The sequence below is a fragment of the Lynx canadensis genome, chromosome B4 (genome assembly GCF_007474595.2).
Source record: "Lynx canadensis isolate LIC74 chromosome B4, mLynCan4.pri.v2, whole genome shotgun sequence".
Classification (NCBI taxonomy): domain Eukaryota; kingdom Metazoa; phylum Chordata; class Mammalia; order Carnivora; family Felidae; genus Lynx; species Lynx canadensis.
Window position 1 is genome coordinate 24204074 of NC_044309.1, and position 20865 is coordinate 24224938.

Here is a 20865-nt window from a genome sequence, read left to right on the forward strand (position 1 = left end):
AAGTTGTTTAAAACTTCTTAGCAGGTCATAGTTTTCCAGGGAAAAGATCTGTAGCTTTCATGCTCCATAAAAGGATAATATTGACCGCCTTAAGGAAACCAATAAGTAAATTTGCACCCTTATAGTTTATTAGTGTTGCAAACACGGGTCTGGGGTTTGATACAGCCCACTGAAAGCAAGACATACTTGTCATAACATCATCTCATGGTTATAATTCCATGATAATTTTTTTTTACATAGTTCTGATTGATGCAGTAGAGTACCTTTTCTTTTTTCCCCAAAGACTAAGCAGTAGATGGTTGAAAAAAGCAAAGGAGGTTATATTTGATTAGCATAAAACATATGCAGGTCTGAAGAGAAAGGAAAAAAAATTATAGAATGCAAATCAGCCCCAGGCTTTACTGACCATGTGCAAAGGAAGCTCAACGTTCCCAGTTCTCCCATTACACCATGGCAGGTCAACAGCAATGGTTAGCTCTGACACTCAGGCAGCTGAGAGAGCCTGAGTTCATCCGAGGCCAAGTGCCCCCCATGCCCTGCCAAGTAGCCAGATGCTGCCCAGGAAGAGCTTCCCACTGGCTCTGCCCCTAGACGTCTTGGCACAACTTCTGTTCTGGGACGAGGAGAGAGGCCAGTGGAGTGTGGGAGCGTCTGTCAGCACTGGTCTTGCAGGCAGCCAGACCAGAATGAATGCGTGAGGCATGCTCTGCAATACCCAGGCCCATTCACATGCAGAGAGCCCGTGAATGTAGAAAGGGGGTGGGGGTTACCAAGGCAGAGTCAGGGGCACACTGACTGATTCATGGAAGACTCGAGATAGACCAGCTGAGGCTCAGGTCAGCGGGATAGCTGTCCCTGAGTCTGCTGGCTGGGGTTAGTGCCCAACTGTAGAACTGCTTATGCTCGCTGATCGCTGGTACCCATTTAGGTGTGGGAGGCTGAAGGCAGGCATAGCCCCCTCCCAGAGTGAGCCAGTCTTGGCCTCTGCCTCTAGTCCTCAGGTGCTTCTCCCATGCCCAATTTCTTTTTTCCCCATGAAGATCTGAATGAAACCAGACGCATAAGGAGGAGGCAGTGCACTAAGCAGGGAGAGACAATGCAAAAAAAAAAAAAAGAAAGAAAAGAAAAGAACAGCTTGGAAGGTGCCTGCTCAGATGATCAGAACAAGAACAAAATTCTCGTGCTTTTGAGAGAGGTGGCCTGTACACAGTACTTCTCTCTTATTTGAGTTTCTTTCTCTCTAGCACAAAAAGTAAGCATCTATTATTGTGCCTTTAATACACCTGGGACTCCAAGTGCTGAGAGTCACGGAGCATCCTCTGCCAATGATGACTTAAAAGCTCACTAAATTACTTACCCTGAACCTGGGAAAAATAAACACCCCACACTTTTGTACTAAAGACTATTATTATTTGAGAGCAAAGCTTAGAACATTCACTGTGGAACATAGAGTCTGTTCTAATGGCCATAGTTCTTGAAACGGTATTATAACTAAATCTACTAAGTGGGATAGCGAAATATGAAGTCCCAAAAAATGAGGGACTGCCACCTGTCTACCTGAGAGCATCCATCTTGCTGACTTATTAGCAAAAGGCACACTATCTTTGGCAAATAAGGTTGTAGGGCCAGTGGAAAGCCCTGGGCATAATGTGTATGGGCCTAAGTTGAAGAAAGAAATTTGCCACACTTGGGAGTATACATTTTCTCAAAGATTCACTCTAAAGTGGAGGAAATCCATGGACAATTCTTGTCCCCAGATCAAGAGGTTCCCCAGTGGTCACAGGGTCCCCTATGACATCCTTATAACAAAATGGCACGTGTAACCAGAGCCTGCCTGGCTTCCCTTGGAGTGCCTACCAAATTCTCAGAAAGCAACCTTCTTCCTCGCTAACACTGTCAAATTTTCTAGAGATGTCATAGCTGAGAGGGCTTGCCAAAAGCCCTAATACTCCAAAGTATGCTTCTGTATGATGTAAAATGACTCCTTTAATCCCTCCCCACAGCAGGTTGCTGCTTACCTGTGATAACCCTTTGTGGTGTCCCACTCTCCAGGTTTTCCAGCCCAGCTGGAGGTCCTGGCACGCCTTCTACCATATTACCAATTATTGCCCTCATCCCTGCCCCGAGAGCTATTTAGAAACTCAATTCAGTAGCTACTAAACCTCTGCCATATGCAAGGCACAGCGAGAGAACAAAGACCAACGTGGTGTGAAGCCTGTTTTCAAAGGGTTTAGAATCTAGTAGGGAAGAGTGACAGTCAATAATGGATTAAAATTCAAGGCAGAGGAAGTAAAGGCTCAAGAGACAGACAAGCGAGCTGCTTGGCAAGCACAGAGAAAGGAATGATTCCTACTCAACAGGGTTATTAAAGGAAGGCTTCACACAGGGGTGGGCATTGGCGCTTCATGAGATGGAAGTGGAAGAAGGGCATTCAAGGTGAAGAGCTAGCTAGGACATGGAGGTTGGAAAGAGTCCTTGGAGAAAGTCCAGATAAGTTTGGTTGGAGCCTTAGACGGACTCATGGAAGTGACTAGTAAGCTCGTGGAGTGTCCACAAATCCTGCCCAGGGAGTCTTGGTGGAGAACTTGCCTCCTGGGCCATGTCAGGATCAACAGAAATCCCCGAGCTGAGAATCACTGCTGTAGGAGCCCCTATTTCACATGGAGAGCCTTGGATTTCAAAGGTTGGGGGCACAAAATGAAAGCCCCTACTGTAGCTTTCAAAAATGAAACCCATGGAGGGGTTTGAGGAGACGAGGCGGATTACCTCACCTGCCATTTGGAAAGACAGCTCTGGATTCGGAGGAGATGGAAACCATTGAGCTTTTGGGAATGTCCAGGTGAGAAGTGGTAGCGGAGGTGAGAGAAGCTAAGGGTGCAAACTGGGGCAGTAGCAGCAGGGAGGGAAATGGGATGAACCCAGGAGTGTCGCTTCCACCAAAAAGGACAAACTATTGACAGAGACTTGCTCGTCTATGGGACCAAGTGTGATTTTTTTTTTCTTTAAGTTTTTGGTTCTTATTTCTTTAAACTTTCTTTTTCCTTCTTCTTTCTTTCTTTCTTTTCTTTCTTTCTTTCTTTCTTTTCTTTCTTTTCTTTCTTTCTTTCTTCTTTTTTCTTTCTTTCTTCTTTTCTTTTCTTTCTTTCTTTCTTTCTTTTTTTTCTTTCTTTCGAGAGCAAGTAGGAGAGGGGCAAAGAAAGAGGGAGAGACAGAACCCTAAGCAGGCCCTGTGCCATCAGCACAGAACCAGATGCAGGGCTTGAACTCACAAACTGTGAGATCGTGACCTAACCTGAGATTAAGAGTCAGATACTTAACCGACTGAGCCACCCAGGCACCCCAGGACCAAGTGTAATTTAAAGAACAAGGACTTCTGTTTACCTCCCTTGCTTCTGAAACATATGTGTGTGTGTGTGTGTGTGTGTGTGTGTATACATATATATATGTAATTAGAGTGTGATTACAGTGTGATATATATATATATCACACCCTAATTACACGAAGAGCATTGTACATTACAGAATGCTTAAACACTATCTGTACGTAATACTTTGTTTTGCCTTACTTTCCAATACTTTAAGAAATTCTAGAGACTTTCCACCTTGGCAGATTTTACAGTCTTGCATAAAAGGTATGGGGGACATTTTTTTGTAGATATCTTTGACCAAGCTGGCATCTTGAAACATCTTCCTTAAAAATTACAACAAAATCTAGCACCAAGGACTAAAGAATAAAACACTTTATACAGAGATTATTATTATTATTATTACTATTATTTAAATAAAGCTGCAAGGGGTGATGTCATGAGAGCAGGAAAAAGAAAATTATACTAAAACACTGAGGTTTGAGAGCTGGATGTGTGGGAAGAAGACAGTGTGAGGCACTGAGGCACAGAACACACAAGAAAGGATAGATCTAGAAGGATGAGGAGGGGGTAAGTTAATGAGTTCGTGTGGGGTCTTCTGAGTTTGAGGCGCAAATGAGGGCACAAGGATATGTCTTAAGACAGCCCCGAGGGATTCATTTTTTCTAACTTAAAGTAAATCACAGAAGCCACATAACTGAGTCTCACAGCAAACACTTTGAAATGAACCTGAGGCTGTTTTTCATAAATTGCCAACATTTCTCAAATAAACTAACGGCACATCACTGAATCACTGTGTGCAGCTTTTTGCCATGTTTGTGAGGCAGCCCCGCCGAGAGAGAGGCAGGACAGGAGACTCAGTGACAGGCAGCTGTGAACCTCAGCAGCTTCTACTCTAAAAAGACAAGTTGGCCACTGCATAGAAACAACACCTCCAGTCAGAGAAATGGAGAACAGCTATTGTCTTCTCCATCAGGTGTCATTATTAACAAAGCTGAGTTTCATCAGGATTAGTCTATATATAGCTGTAGAATATTATAGAAGCAGTATATATATATGCTTCATGTCACCAAGCGTGGAAATGATAGAATTGAAACTGATAGCAAAAGCCAACCTTATTTAATGTTTACCATGTATCAGAAGATGAGCTGGGCCTATTCACTGATTCAGATGAGATCCCCAGGCCAGTAGGCGTTCTCCGACTGGCCGGCTGACGCCCACCATTCATCAGGTAAACGAATGAGACTGTCCCAGCTTCTCATTTCTTCCCAGTGTTCTTGTACCTTGAGAGCTGAGAGGAGGGTGAACCCAAGTCTTTTGTTCCCTCAGAGGAGGGGAAGTAATTTCTCACACTCCGGAGGCAGCTGCCATGGCTGTTCTCCTTTCCCTCCTGCTGTGAGTCTCTTCATACTGGGGTCACACTCATGATTCTCCGCCCCAAGGATCCCTCAGGCTCTCAGAAGACATGCACAGAGGCTCACCTTGCAATGGGAACTCATTCATGGAGGGAACTGCTGCTTTCCCTGGAGCTGGGGGAGGAGCTAATTGAGTAGTCCAGAGAGAGTGAGGGAGAGAAGTTGAATGAACTTGAAGAAGGCTGCAGAGATAATAACACTTGATCTGAGCCTTGGAGAATAAGTAAGATTTAACCAAGTGAAGCAAAGAGTGATGACATTCCAGAAAGAGGAAATGGTATTAAGGAGACCCAGGAGTGTGAGTATAGAGTTTTCTGAAAATGAAAATAAAATAGTCTGTTGTGATGAAAATGGGTATGGAAAAGTGAAAGAACACAAGACTGAACACGTGGCCTGGGCTCACCCTTGAGGGCATTATTATTATTATTTATTATCATTATTATCATCATCTGACCCAGAACTATGCTTTAGACTTTTCAGATAGCATAAATACCTGGCAATCGCTGATGGGAGAGCATTGTATTTCTCAAGTGTGTCAGGACAAAATAGATTGAAAACTGCTGTAGGGGCTATAGCATATCCCACCTGTGGTCCAGAAGGATGTCTGTGGGTTAGAGAAGAGATGGAAATGGATGAGCTAGAAGCTGTTGTGAAAGGAAACTTGGGAGAAACGTCATGATCAATTGAAGAGGAAGAAGGAGAAGCTGAGTGAGAACAAAATTAAGCAGTGAAATGAGCCACTGTGATAGTGTCAGAAACATGAACAATGGAGGCACAAAAGGACAGCCCTTCACCTGCATGGTGCTCTGCTCCTTGATGGCCAAAGGCAGGACCCTGGACTGGATGATCCCAGTCCCTCAAAGGGGACCACAGGGAGGCTGGCTGAATTCCTGCATGGAAGCTAAGGGGGCACGGCGTGAAGATGCCGACCCTCGCCTGTTCTCTTTGTAGACAAAGAAAAGCTTGTAGATTTAAGAGCCCACTTCTTGTTTTGTAAAGTTAGTGTCATCTGGGAGTCTGAGAAACAGTGCTAAGAACACTGAAGCTCTGTTGTCCCAGCACAGGACCTTGTAGTCTGAGTCTGCCATGGGTGCCACCCTCTTAACTTCATTTCTTTCCTTTAGGGCCAACTCTGTGACATGGAACCCACACAAGATGATGGGCGTCCCCTTACAGTGCTCTGCTCTCCTGGTTAGAGAAGAGGTATGTCTTCCCTGACTCATGGCCCAGTCCATCCATGGAGTTCAGTAGAATAAATGTGTGTAGTAACAGAATCAGAATACAGGATGATTTGACAGCCTGGAACAGCGAGCCATCTCCAAAAAGGGCAAATTGTTAACAAGGATGATTATGAGGTCCTCTTATGTCCAAGTATAGGACAGTCATAGTTTGAGTCTACAACTCAGGTATGTTTCATACATGGCTAAATTGTACTTGTGAAAAAAGGCATAGAATGTTAGGTTGTACTTGGCAGGGTCAACAATGCATCAAGAGAAACTTAGCATTCAAAAAAAAGTAATGGGTCTAAAAGAAGTGGAGTCACACAAACAGAAGGTTACTGAAGGGGTTGTGGGGAGGGATGGGCTAAATGGGTAAAGGGCATTAAGGAAATCATTGTTGCACTATATGCTAACTAACTTGGATGTAAATTTAAAAAATAAATTAAATGAAATGTTAAAAAAAAAAAAAAAAGAAGAAGTAGAGTTCCAGGATGAGGAAGGTGGTAGTCTCCCACTGTCCTCTAGATAAACCATGCCTGAAGCCATTTGCTTAGGTCAGTGCCAAATTGCATATGGGACCCCACCAAGCTAGGGTTTGAATGGTGGGCAACAATTGGTGAACCTGTGACAGATGTGGTTGAAATAAGCAAGGATGTTTAATCTAAAAAGAAAAAGAAACTTCAAAGACTGAGAAGATGGCATCCTTCACAGTTTAAATGACTCAAGTGGAAGAGATTCGGTTTCTTCAGGGAACTGGGTCTGTAGCACTGGATGGAATGATTTGATGGCACAATCAGAATATGCCATGATTGAAGTTCTGACTTCTGGTCAATAAAAGGAAAGCTTTTCTAAAAATTAAGCTTCCTCCGAGGTAGTGAATGCTTTGCATAGGAATAAATTCACCACCGGGGGTAAGTGACTGGAGATTGGACAGACACTTATTAGTAAAGGGAGAGAAAAGATTCCTTTATTGAAAAAGAACAGAATAAAACCCCTAGGATCCCTTCCAAATCCAAGAGTTTATGATGCTCTGACAGCATGTTCCTTATTGAGATATAAGGAATAAGGTCATTGTATAAGACCGTATTAAGTATTCTGTGATAAGAGAGTTCTGGGCTCACAAAACTTGGGATATTTTAGGGGTGCCTGGGTGACTCAGTTGGTTAAGCGTCTGACTTCGACTCAGGTCATGATCTCACCGTTTATGAGTTTGAGCCCCGCATCAGGCTCTGTGTTGACAAGTCAGAGCCTGGAGTGTGCTTTAGATTCTGTGTCTCCCTCTCTCTCTGCCCCTCCCTTGCTCATATTCTCTCTCTCTCTCTCTCTCTTTCTCTCAAAAATAAATAAACATTAAATAAAAATTTAAATAAAAATAAAAAAGATTTTAAAAACTTGGGATATTTTAAATTGAAGAGTTAAAAGCAAGATTCATTACTTCAGGGCATACCAGAGCCTTTAATAGGCGGATATATATTGCAAATACCTTTAAAGAAGGAATTTATCAGGTAGAGTTTCCTAAATTTATTTGACCATGGGAATTTCTTTTACAACTATTTTATAGCACAGCAACTATTACTATATTTAAAATTGTTTGTAACAGAGGTGACTGGGTGGCTCAGTTGGTTAAGCATTGACTCTTGATCTCAGTTCAGGTCTTGATCTCAGGGTCCTGAGATCAAGACCCATGTTGGGCTCCACGCTGGGTGTGGAGCCTACTTAAAACAGTTTACAACATAATGGTCTATAACTTTTTAATGGCTTGGAATCAGGATATTATCAAGGCCCTTTATGTGAAAAACGTCATGTTTACTTATCCCTTTGTGCAATGAGACTGGTGCTGGCCAACCTTTAAAGGTCATGTGTTTTGGTTTCTTTTAATGTTTATGTATTTATTTTGAGAGGGGGAGGAGGGAGGGAAGGAGACAGGGAGAGAGAGAGAGAGAGAGAGAGAGAGAGAGAGAGACAGGGAGGGAGAGAATCCCAAGTACCGGCACTCCATTACTGCATTTTTATACTCCATTGCTTGTGGTAGTTACAATGGGATATTTCATTGCCAATGATAATTAATTAGCCTCAGCACCAGAAGTTTAGTATGGAACATGGGTGGCAAAGTGACGAACTATTCCAAAGAACAGTGAATGAATCATGCTCTCTGACTAAAGCAGCATTGCTGGTCTCCTCACCAGAAACCCCACCACGTTTTAATTTGTCACGAACCACAGGAAGCCTCTGACTCTTTCATTATCTACAGTACAACTGTGTTTTCACAGAACGTTTGGCATTTTTTTTCTCTTGTGACTCATGGCAAGTAAAGAAACTAAAATGTGATCATCTAGTTAAAGTTAGAAGTGAGAGTTCTTTAAAAAAGAATTTATCCAAACTAACACAAAATGTAATGCAACTAAAATTGTAAGGAGACCCTGAAAGACCAGATGGTAGGCAATAAAACTGGTCTCAACCCTATAGTTTGGGCTCCTTTTGCAGTAAAATTTATGTTATCTTTTGAGAGTGAGGGAAATTAAATAATTGTAATAGAGTGGTAAAATGACATTGGATTTGAAAAAGAAAATTCACTTGAAGGCCAATAAAATTGAAAGTTGCCACAGGTGACTCCATTTTGTTTCATGGTCACAGAAACTCGGCATGTAAGCTCACAAAAAGGTGTACCAGTCCTAAGGGAGACCACCCCCAAAGTGTGGAACAGTGGGTAGAGAGGACCAGCTTCTAGTGGTCCTTTCAAAACATATGACCTCGAGGCATCTGGGTGGCTCAGGCAGTTAAGTGTACCACTCTTGATTTAGGCTCATGTCATGATCTCACAGTTCATGAGACTGTGCCCCGTATCAAGCTCTAAGCTGAGTGTGGAGCCTACTTGGGATTCTCTCTCTCCCTCTCTCTCTGCCCCTACCCCCGTCCCCCTCTTACTCCCATTCTCTCTTGCATGAATACAAAATATATGAATGAACATTTTTTAAAAATACAGTACTGAAGCTCTAACCACTCTTGAGAGGGGAATATGGCATTTCAAAGATTGGTTATTTAAGACATCTCAGAATAATGATGTCTTTATTTTTTTAGATTTCAGCATATAAAAATAACAATAAGCTATCTTAAAAGCTATGACTTCCAAAGAGAATTCAAACTGTAACAGCCAGATGATAAAGTACCTGAACTAAGTGTAAATGAAACACTAGAATAATCACACTATTAGTATTTTACAAAACAAAAGTTTCTAAAGTATTTTAATTACAATAAAACCAAAACATCAGGATATTCCTCAAAGAATGAACATTATACTCTGATTATGATTGTTTTTGAATAAATGTATTCTTATAAAAAGGAGAGTAAAAGCATATATTTCACTGTTGTTAACCTGAAGTTACATTTGACCCTGAGCCATTTATCCCACAGGGTTTACCTATCCCAACAGCTCATCCTGTCTGGATATTGGCCCCATCTAAAAAATTTGATTCTTATTGCTTTCTTTCTCCAGGAAATTCAGTGTCCCTTGCAAATTTTTTTCTTAAACTCCCCTGAAATTACCACATTCTTATCAATAAGGTTGCTTAGTTTGTGAGTAGTTGTTTTATTATTTGGGGGCTCCTGTATTCAGCACATAGACATTTATAATTGTTAGCTCTTCCTGATGGATAGACCCTGTGATTAATATAATGCCCTTCTTCATCTCTTGTTACAGCCTTTAAAGTCTAGTTTGTCTGATATAAGTATGTCTACTCCAGCTTTCTTTTGACTTCCAGTAGCATGATAAATAGTTCTCCATCCCCTCACTCTCAATCTGAAGGTGTCCTCGGTCTAAAATGAGTCTCTTGTAGACAGCAAATACATGGGTCTTGTTTTTTTATCCATTCTGATACCCTATGTCTTTTGGTTGGCACATTTAGTCCATATACGTTCAGTGTTATTATAGAAAGATATGGGTTTAGAGTCATTGTGATGTCCGTAGGTTTCATGCTTGTAGCGATGTCTCTGGTACTTTGTCTCACAGGGTCCCCCTTAGGATCTCTTGTAGGGCTGGTTTAGTGGTGACGAATTCCTTCAGTTTCTGTTTGTTTGGGAAGACCTTTATCTCTCCTTCTATTCTAAATGACAGACTTGCTGGATAAAGGATTCTCGGCTGCATCTTTTTTCTGTTGATCACATTGAAGATCTCCTGCCATTCCTTTCTGGCCTGCCAGGTTTCAGTAGAGAGATCCGTCACGAGTCTTATCGGTCTCCCTTTATATGTTAGAGCACGTTTATCCCTAGCTGCTTTCAGAATTTTCTCTTGATCCTTGTATTTTGCTAGTTTCACTATGATATGTTGTGCAGAAGATCGATTCAAGTTACGTCTGAAGGGAGTTCTCTGTGCCTCTTGGATTTCAATGCCTTTTTCCTTCCCCAAATCAGGGAAGTTCTCAGCTATTATTTCTTCAAGTACACCTTCAGCACCTTCCCTCTCTCTCTCTCCTCCTCTGGAATACCAAATATGCGTAGATTATTTCTCTTTAGTGTATCACTTAGTTCTCTAATTTTCCCCTCATATTCCTGGATTTTTTATCTCTCTTTTTCTCAGCTTCCTCTTTTTCCATAATTTTATCTTCCAGTTCACCTATTCTCTCCTCTGCCTCTTCAATCCAAGCTGTGGTTGTCTCCACTTTATTTTGTAGTTCATTTATAGCATTTTTTAGCTCCTCCTGACTGTTCCTTAGTCCCTTGATCTCTGTAGCAATAGATTCTCTGCTGTCCTCTATACTGTTTTCAAGCCCAGCGATTAATTTTATGACTATTATTCTAAATTCACTTTCTGTTATATTGTTTAAATCCTTTTTGATCAGTTCATTAGCTGTCATTATTTCCTGGAGATTCTTTTGAGAGGAATTCTTCCGTTTCGTCATTTTGGATAGTCCCTGGAGTGGTGTGGAACTGCGGGGGGCACTTCCCCTGTGCTGTTTTGAATAACTTGTGTTGGTGGGCGGGGCCGCAGTCCGACCTGAATTCTGCCCCCAGCCCACCGCTGGGGCCACAATCAGACTGGTGTGTACCTTCTCTTCCCCTCTCCTAGGGGCGGGATTCACTGTGGGGTGGTGTGGCCCGTCTGGGCCACTTGCACACTGCCAGGCTTGTGGTGCTGGGGATCTGGCATATTAGCTGGGGTGGATCGGCAAGGTGCACAGGGGCGGGAGGGGCAGGTTCAGCTCACTTCTCCTTCGGTGATCCACTTTGGGAGGGTCCCTGCAGCACCGGGAGGGAGTCAGACCTGCCGCCAGAGGGATGGATCTGCAGAAGCACAGTGTTGGGTGTTTGCGAGGTGCAAGCAAGTTCCCTTTGGGATTTTGGCTTGGGGATGGGTGAGGGAGATGGCGCTGGTGAGCGCCTTTGTTCCCCACCAAGCTGAGTTCTGTCACTGGGGCTCAACAACTTTCCCTCCCGTTGTCCTCCAGGCTTCCTGCTTTCCGAGCAGAGCTGTTAACTTATAACCTCCCAGATGTTAAGTCCCGCTTGCTGTCAGAACACACTCCATCTGGCCCCTCTGCTTTTGCAAGCCAAACTTGGGGGCTCTGCTTGACCGGCAGGCCGCCCCTCTGCCCTGGCTCCCTCCCGCCAGCCCGTGGAGCGCGCACCGCCTCTCCGCCCTTCCTACCCTCTTCCGTGGGCCTCTCGTCTGCGCTTGGCTCCAGAGAATCCGTTCTGCGAGTCTTCTGGCGGTTTTCTGGGTTATTTAGGCAGGTGTGGGTGGAATCTAAGTGATCCGCAGGACGCGGTGAGCTCAGCGTCCTCCTACGCCACCATCTTCCGCAAATTTTTTTCTTAATACTTTTCACCACAATATAAATCTGATGGAATACCTGACCAAGTCAGTAGAGTTTCCTAACTTTTCCCTTCTCTTCTAGGGGTTGATGCAGAGTTGCAACCAGATGCATGCTTCCTACCTTTTCCAGCAAGATAAACACTACGACCTGTCCTACGACACTGGAGACAAGGCCTTACAGTGCGGACGCCATGTCGATGTTTTTAAATTATGGCTAATGTGGAGGGCAAAGGTGAGCATATGTAGATTGGCTGCATGTCGACTAAAGACAGAAACTGTATCTGGTGACCCTTATTATGAGATTAAAAACTGATTTCCAAATTGCAGATTACCCACGATTAAGTTTCTTTTATCCTGTTTCTAGATATCTGCCTTCTGCACGGGCAAGAACATAAGCCAAATTGCTTCTAACGCTCACTCATCTAGAAAACAAATCCAGGCTGCTTTATACGGCAGGACATCTGGATTTTTAAGAGGTGTTTTGTTATTGTTGTTTTGTTGTTGTTGGCTCTCAGCTCTTGGTTTTTACCCAGTGATTGATCCCTCAGGGTGGTTGGTGCCTTCTTTTTGTTTGGAGGACAAAAGTGAAAAGTCAAAACCCCACCATGATAGCTTTCTTTTGACATTTTAAGGGATAACCTCTCATGATAAAGCTTTTTTAAAACTCTGGAACTACCCAGTAACCTCCATTTGTTCAGCTTGTCTGTTGACCCCAGCATTTAACTATAGATGATCACTCCTCTCAGGGACAGAGACTCTGTAAGTAAGGGAATACCGTACTGGCTGGACCTAATTGCTGCCCTTTCAAAGACCATACCTGGTTGCTGAAATGTAATCGGGATGGAAAGGTCCAAGATTTTGTTTTTAATTTTGGCCAGATTCCTAATTTCAATCTCACACATCAGTAACTTCCCACCTGGTTTCATTTACCTCTCACAGGAGGCAATGGTCAGAGCAGCTGGACATGACAGAAAAACCCAACTGCTAGAAAAACCCAACTAACCGAAAGGGTGCACGAGGGAACCTTGACAAAGGAAACAAGGAAAGGAGAGTTTAGAGGAAGGCTGGCACTCCCTGAGGTCCTGTACATTTGGGAGAGGGGCCCCAAGAGTTAGCTGTGAGCTTTCTTGGGAGCCTACACAAGCAGGTGGCAGTTCAATCCCAGGGGACACAGAAATAACTCGGTCAGCAGGAGTGAGACCTGCCAGGGTAAGACCCGAGAATGTGCCCTTCCCCGGGTCCGTGTGAAGAGGAACCATGTCTACGGCAACGAGTTCCATGTGCTGTTCTTTACAAGATGTTTCTAAGTAAAACTGAATGCCTTGAGCAGTTAAAGAGGTGGATAGCTAACAAGAAAATAAGGGGGCTTGGGAGTGAAATAATGCAGTCAACAGCCATTTTATGGAATCTTCTTTAAATCCATCCAGGAAAAAAGGCAGTAGAAAGATGGTCTCACTTAATGCAGAAATAATTCTTACGTGGTTTCCAGGGATGGCTGGGCTACATATTCTTCAGACAAGCCTCTGTAATAGTATTTGCTCTCACTGAATTTCCTCTAAGTGTTGCTAAGTATCCATCCAGCAGCCGCCTGCAGTCGTTACCTCATAAACATGGTATGAGGGGTGGGCTTCCATCCCTTGAGCCAGGCAGGGGCCCCTTCCTCTCTTGAAAGATGAGAGCCTGACAAAGACACTTACTTGGTCCCCACCACCCAGACGAGACTCCTTCTGTTGGCAAAGACACTTCCATTTGGCAAAAAAAGAAAGAAAGAAAGAAGGAATTATTGGCATACTCTCAAATTGTTTTAACATGAGTAGATTTTTCATTTCCTTGATTGGTGGGAATCAAAAATGATGAACATAAATATCAGCTAGGTAGTTGAGGAAAGCCTGAGCTCTAAATATTGTTCAGTATCATCCTTCTTGTCCCCTTTTCCTGCGGTGTTTCTATTAAGATGATGATAATTAGCTATATTTACACAAAAATGTTCCTCTCATGGTTCATCAGTTCCCGCTGCTCCTTTTCCATCTGAAGCCTCCTCGCCAGCATGGGGCAGCGGTTGGTTATAAGAGAAAAACTTGGAGGACATCAGGTGTGAATTAAACAACAGCAACAACTGAAGCCTGAAATAGGCAGAGGATCCAGTTTGTAACGTGCTGAAATAAAGGCACCAGAGGAGGGAATAAAAAAGGAAAAAAGAACAATCTCAGCAGCCACATAATGTATGGATACATATTCCTTTAATTTCTCACACAAAACCTTAAGTATCTAGACACGTAAATGGCAAAAACGTCCATTTGCTTTTCAACTTAAAGCTGCACATTTTGCAAAATGAGATGATAATAATTATAAAAGTCATAAGATCAGTCCTACAATCCAGATGAGAGGTGAGGGTAAGCACCCTCCCACATCCCCATCTCTCTAGTGATGCCAGCCAGGGAAGGAGAAGTCTTCCTGTCCTAATAAGAACTGTGAAAGAGTTGGCGATGACTCGATCTTGAATCCCCTCAGGAATGAGAAAACAAGACTGAGGAGGAGCTAACGTTAATCAGTAAATCCTCTGTTATCAGATATACCTGGAGAATACCCATAGTAAGGTAAACCCGTATTTTTCTCCTTAGCAATACAAACCACAGGAAAAATATTAACCTAAATATAAATATTGCTTAATCTGTTAATGACTGGTGGAGCTAAATGCACTGATGACAGCGTCAGATTAAGTCCAAGATAATTGATAAGAGCAACTGTATGCAAAAAAAAAAAAAAAAAATGAGCCTCTTGATATGAATGCTAGGAGGCATTCTAGACAGATACCTAAGCCTGTGATAAGCAAAGGCCCCCACCTGCCCTCAACTCTTTTCTTACTGAGTAGACCTTTCATTTTGTCTGCATTTAATTAGAGAATGCTAAGACTTGATGATTATTTTCCGGATGTCACAGATTTCCATCGTGGTTAAAACTCAGTGTAGATTGGGGTGCCTGGGTGATTCTGTCAGTTTAGCAGCTGACTCTTGGTTTCAGCTCAGGTCATGATCTCACAGTTCATGAGATCGAGCCCTGCATCGGGCTCTGTGCTGACAGTGCAGAGCCTGCTTGGGATTCTCTCTCTCTCTCTCTCTCTCTCTCCCTCTCCCTCTCTCTCTGCCCCTCCGCACTGGCTTGCAAGAGCGCTCTCTCTGTAAAGATATAAACTTAAAAAACTGTTTTAAAAACTCAGATAGATAGATATAGAGAGGAAGGAAGGAAGGAAAAGGAAGGAAGGAAAAGGAAGGAAGGAAGGAAGAAAGGAAGATAGGTGAACAAACCTTAATTTAGGCCTGCAAGGATGGTGTAATATATAACTACCTAGTTTTCACAGTAAATCTGTTGTATATAGTTATGCAAATTATGCAAATTAGCAGGTTTCCCTATAGTTTTCTGTGATTGGCCTCCCTCATTGAAAATGTAGATAACAAAGGGACTGACAAATGGCTGAGAAAAAAAAAAAATACCAGGAGAAAACTATTAAAGGGAAATTGATGCCTGGCACACTCTTTGTTGAGTGACTGAATGAATGTTCATTTTCTCTTAAAATATTAACTTATTTTAATACATTAGATAATGAGCATCTGTTTTTTTGCCTGATACTGGATGGGATGAAGGGGACACAATTTTCCAGATGATATAAGATGAATGCACAGATAAGCATCACATAAGACAGAATATAACTGGTTGTAAAAGAAACCTAGATGCACCTCCCCAAAAGTTTGAGGATGGGGAGCCCATCCCGAGTTTGAGACCCAAGAATGATGTTTTAAGAGGTCACCTTCAAGGGGCACCTGGGTGACTCAGTTGGTTAAGTGTCCAACTCTTGATTTCTGCTCAGGTCATGATCTCACAGTTCATGAGTTTGAGCCCTGCATGGGGCTCTACCCCTGTCTTGTGGAGTTTTCTTGGGATTCTTGCGTTCTCTCCCTCTCTCTCTGCCCTTCCCCTTGTGCTCTCACTCTCTCTAGAACAAATAAATAAACTTAAAAAGAATTTTTTTTAAAAAAAAAGATGGGTCTAGAGCGGGACAGGTAGAATACATAGAATTTCAGCCAGTGGAGCTGGGAGGACACTGTGGGATGCAGGTCTAGAAGGAGCTCTCCTGCATATTCTGATGCTAGTGGAGAGTCCAGGTTGATGGAAGGGTAATTAGGGAGCTACCATCCAGGTAAAAAGAGGGCCTAGGTAGGGGGGCAGCCATAGAAATGGAGATGGTAGCAAGGGATTCAATCACTATTGCAGACCCGCATTTCTGGGGCCTGAGAGCATTAGATGAGGGTTTCGAGAAGCAGAGAAGGCTCGTGAGCAGCACTGATGGTGTCAGGCCCTGGAGACAACACAGCTGCAGCAGCTGAACGCTGGTAGACAGTGGCATCACTGAAGAAGTGGATATACGCGGTGTTCATCTTCCTAAAATACCAACTTGGGGGTCTGGGGTGGGACCCGAGAATCTACATTAATAACACAGTTGATCTGGTGCTGATACAGATGGTTCCTCAGAATATACTGTGTCAAAACACCGCCCCAGGGAGGAAAAGTTACACCTCCATTCATTCATCCACTCATTCAACCAGTGTGCATTGAACCCCTAATGTATGCCAACCCTGCTGGTATGACGGAGACTGTAGTGAACAAAGGAAACACCAGTCTGTGCCCTTGTGGAGTGTCCACTTCAGCCAGATAAGTCTACACCAATCCTAAGTGTGTAGGCCATGAGGGAGAAAATAAAACCACCTTTCTCCTGAAGCTCCCTCAGCATAACTCTGACACTGGGCTCTAGACTTTCACTTAGATGTGTCCCTCAGAGCCTTCAGCCTCCTTCATAGCAACCAGGTCATGGTGATAAATTTGTCCATGTGCTGTTGTCATTCTCAGAATAAGAAACTGTGGTGCATGTGACAACTACTCAACATTTATTTAATGAATGAATGCATTTGGAGAATCTCGTAAAAGCCTTCCAAACTATGGAAATAAAACATGGATCTTCTTCCCATAAATATTCAATATCAAGAGAGGCCAGGCTTCTAAGGGCAAACAGAGTTCCCTGTGTCACTCCCCCTTGTACCTCTTTAGCTTTCAACTAAAGGATGATCAGTTTACTCCTTAATCATCTTAAGTGAAGTCCTAGACTAGCAAAAGCGAGAAGATTCCCATTCTAGTCTCTGATAATCCCACTGCCTTTGTGATACAATCAAACTCATGTTCAGAGGTATTCATTTTACTTTTACCATGTCCCTATATGGGAGATCAGACAAGCACCATCATTCCCATGGGACCAGTAAGATTAGCCAAGGCCCGTGTGACTAGACAGGATGAGTCCTAGTGGTCCCGGCTATTATCTAGGATCAGATACATGCAAGTTTAAATCCAACTCTGGAGTGGTCCAAAGGATCCAGTTTGGAGACCAATTAACTTCCCTCCTCCTACCTAGGAGTACCCAAAGTGTACCTACCAAGTGTACCCAAACTGCCAGGTCAGTCCAACCAACCCCGAATCCTTGGTACCACAGAGTCATATAGTGCATGGTGTAGGCTCTGGCCTGAATATTCAGCTTTGGGGCCCTTCCTTTGAGCCATCAGGAACCAGTCAGACTCTTGGCCAATCAACCAGGGCAGCAATCTCTACAGAAATGATTTCTGAACCCATCAGATTTCTTTGATGCTTCAGACGTTCAAGTCACTGGCCATGCTGTATCCCCCTTTTAGCTGAGATGATGAGACTATAAATAGGAATGTGGGCCCATCTTATGTCCATTGCAGCTTCTTCCTCCGTTTCCATGTTGGATTTGTCACTGGTTGGCCTGTTCTAAGTGCTCCTGGGATGAGCATTAGCTGTTTGTCTAAGCTTTCCATTAGTGCTCCATAAATGCTGAAAGGATTAGAGGAAAGCCCATTTTGAAAAGTAATTCCCTGAAGTGTCCTGAGGTCGGTAAAACAGCACCAGTCCAAGGCTGTAGTGTTGTTTTTCACAAGTCCAGATCCTGGGCTTCCAGAGCCGGAAACTAAAAGACCTCTGTGATTATGTTCGCCTGTTACAAGCATGTAAATCATTTGTCCCCAAAGGAGAAATCTAATGAGCCTTGCAGACTGACAGGCTAACAAAGCATCTGTGTGCCCTTTAAGATTAATACATTCATTTGTTCAGCAAATATTCATTGAGTACCTACCCTATTTGTTCCATAATGGGGGTACATTGGTGAAACAGAAGTGCAGTCTGGAAATGGTAAATTTTCATGATGGTCAGGAGCTAAACAAGCGTGCTGGGGGGGTCTCTGATGATGCTTCTTATCCGCAGGAAGAGAATAGCCCTGTCTCCTGTCATTAATGACTTCCATAATTACCCCTCAGAATGACAGAGGCAAATTTTCCCCTCAAGTATCAAAATAATTGCTTAGAGAATGAGGGCTCCAAAAGAAAAGGAAACCACCGTGGAGAGCCGAGATGACATGAAAGGCAACAAAAACACCTGAGGGGAGAACATTAAAGGAGAAATAATCACCAGAAAAGCCTCTGGAAACAGTCTTGTTCAAGGAAAGTGTGGAGCAGAGCTGAGCTGGAAGCGGCAGAAAGACCTTCAGTCTCCAGTGAGATTTGTCCCACAAAGAGCTTACCTGCCTTTCTCAGCCCCCTGCCGATAACCTTTCTTCTTCTCTTACTCAGGGCACCACTGGGTTTGAAGCACATATTGATAAGTGCTTGGAGCTGGCAGAATATTTATACAATATCATAAAAAACCGAGAAGGATATGAAATGGTGTTTGATGGAAAGGTATGTATTCTGATCTCTATGATCTCAAAAGTTTAGTCAATTCCAATTCTTTTTTTATGTTTTTAAATGTTTATTTATTTATATTTAAAGTTTCTATTTAGAGCGAGCATGAGCACAAGAGAAAGCAGGGGAGGGGCAGAGAGACAGAGAGAGATCTGGTCAGCGCAGAGCCCAATGCAGGGCTCCATCTCCTGAACCATGAGACTATGACTGAGCTGAAATTAAGAGTTGGACACTTGACTGACTGAGCCACCTAGGTGCCCCAACTCTAATGCTTATCATTGATTTTTTGTGTGTCAATCATGTACTGTCCAGGTAAGTGGGACCATTACAAAGGAGAAGCAGGGGTTTCTGAGCTGAGTAAAAAATCACACTCACAAAACAATAATCTGTATATCGTGGTGAATGTCAGGCACTCTAAAAGTGGTTATGGATTAAAGTAGGAATTCTTGGGGCGCCTGGGTGGCTCAGTCGGTTGAGCTTCCGACTTCGGCTCAGGTCATGATCTCACCGTCCGTGAGTTCGAGCCCCGCGTCGGAGTCTGTGCTGACAGCTCAGAGCCTGGAGCCTGCTTCGGATTCTGGTGACTCCCTCTCTCTCTAACCCTCCCCCGCTCATGCTCTGTCTCTCTCTGTCTCAAAAATAAAATAAAACATTAAATTTTTTTTAAGTAGGAATTCTATTCAGAAGTTGCAGAATAGATTTGAAATGTCCTTGGAATTTTCTAAACTGCCACCATGGGCTGAATGTGAATCTTACTTTCCCTCCTTGTAGCCTCAGCACACAAATGTCTGCTTCTGGTACGTGCCTCCAAGTTTGCGTGTCCTGGAAGACAATGAAGAGAGAATGAGCCGCCTCTCAAAGGTCAGTGATACAGGCTCCTCCGATATATACGTTGGTGTGTACACTTGGCCTTCCACGTGCATGGCATCTCTCTAACATGCACATTCTCTAGGAGAAATCCAACCTCTTCCTTGGTGTGCAGGCCCACTCCCCTTCATGAAGGCTCCTACAGAACCAGGACTTTCAGAACTGGCATATCCGACTTGTAACTACCCTATTGCTTCTCTTTTCTTTTTTTTAAATTTTATTATTAGAACAAAAATTTTATGTTCATTTTTGAGAGACAGAGAAAATGCACGCGCGCACATGCAAGCAGACGAAGGGGAAAGAGAGAGTGGGACAGAGGATCCAAAGCGGGCTCTGCACTAACAGCAGAGAGTTCATTGCGGGGCTCGAATTCATGAACTGCGAGATCATGACCTGAGCAGAAGTCAGACGTTTAACCTAATGAGCTACCCAGGTGCCCCCCCCAACAACTCCCCCTTTTTTTTTGCTTCTTTTTCTGAGGACAAGTTATGAGATCTTAAAATAAGTAATCAGGTGTTAGCTTACTGCCATTCATGATGCAACAAGAACCCTTGCCGAAGTTGGCTGACCCACCAAGTGAAACCTTCCGTGCTCAGTCATACGCACAGAAGAGATTTCAGGCACCAGAAATGGTTAGGAAACAGAGCTGCTACTGACCCTCTTGAGATGCCGAGGTCAAGGCTACCCTATGGAGCTTGCTGAACCCCAGAAGATAACAGGGCAGGGAACGATAATAACGGCCACTGTTTGAGTGCATATTGTGTCCCAGGCTCAACTTTGATCTAGCGTTAGGTCACCTAACTTTCGTAAGTGTTAAAATGACGGAAGAAGACAATTTAGGTGATATAGACAAACTTCATCTAACATTTCATGAGTGGGCAACCTCCATTCCCAGGAGGCCAGAGAACTGCAAAATGGGGGGAAGGCAAGAAGCTTTTATAGGATAAAGAATAAGGAACAGGAAGAGAAAGAAAATGGGTGAGGAACAAGGAGCCCCAGGTTGGCTTGGCATCAGGGATTGGCTGACTGGACATTCCATGTTTCTGGTCAAGCAGAGCATTTATAGGGATTGAAAGTTAAGTGTCCTTTTCCTGAAGTGACATCCTGGGCAGGAGCAGCTCCATCGTGGGGCCTAGAAACTTATTCCAACATAAGTAACCTAATGTGGGAAGCACTGTTGTCGCTCCCTTTTGCTGACAGGAACATGAAAGCATGGGGAGAAAAAAATCACTTTTCCAAAATCACTGACTACAGAGCCAGAAGGCTTCAGCTTCAAGTTTTTCTGTGGCCAGTAAGATCCTTTATCTTTTCTCCTCTCCTGCTTCTAGCGTTTACACATGGGTGAAATTTGGTTTACGATGTACGCCAGAGAGAGTCTTGAAGGCAGGTAAAT

At 43.4% G+C, this 20865-nt stretch overlaps 1 protein-coding gene across 1 annotated transcript in view; it reads left to right on the top strand.

Moving 5' to 3' along the window:
- The window catches only part of GAD2 (glutamate decarboxylase 2), an 84958-nt gene that overhangs the window by 56232 nt on the left and 7861 nt on the right, over positions 1-20865 (top strand). The window contains exons 12-15 of the mRNA XM_030322495.1: positions 5904-5982; positions 11891-12040; positions 18495-18602; positions 19377-19466. Coding sequence (XP_030178355.1) covers positions 5904-5982; positions 11891-12040; positions 18495-18602; positions 19377-19466 — 427 coding nt within the window. The remainder of the gene's footprint in view (positions 1-5903; positions 5983-11890; positions 12041-18494; positions 18603-19376; positions 19467-20865) is intronic.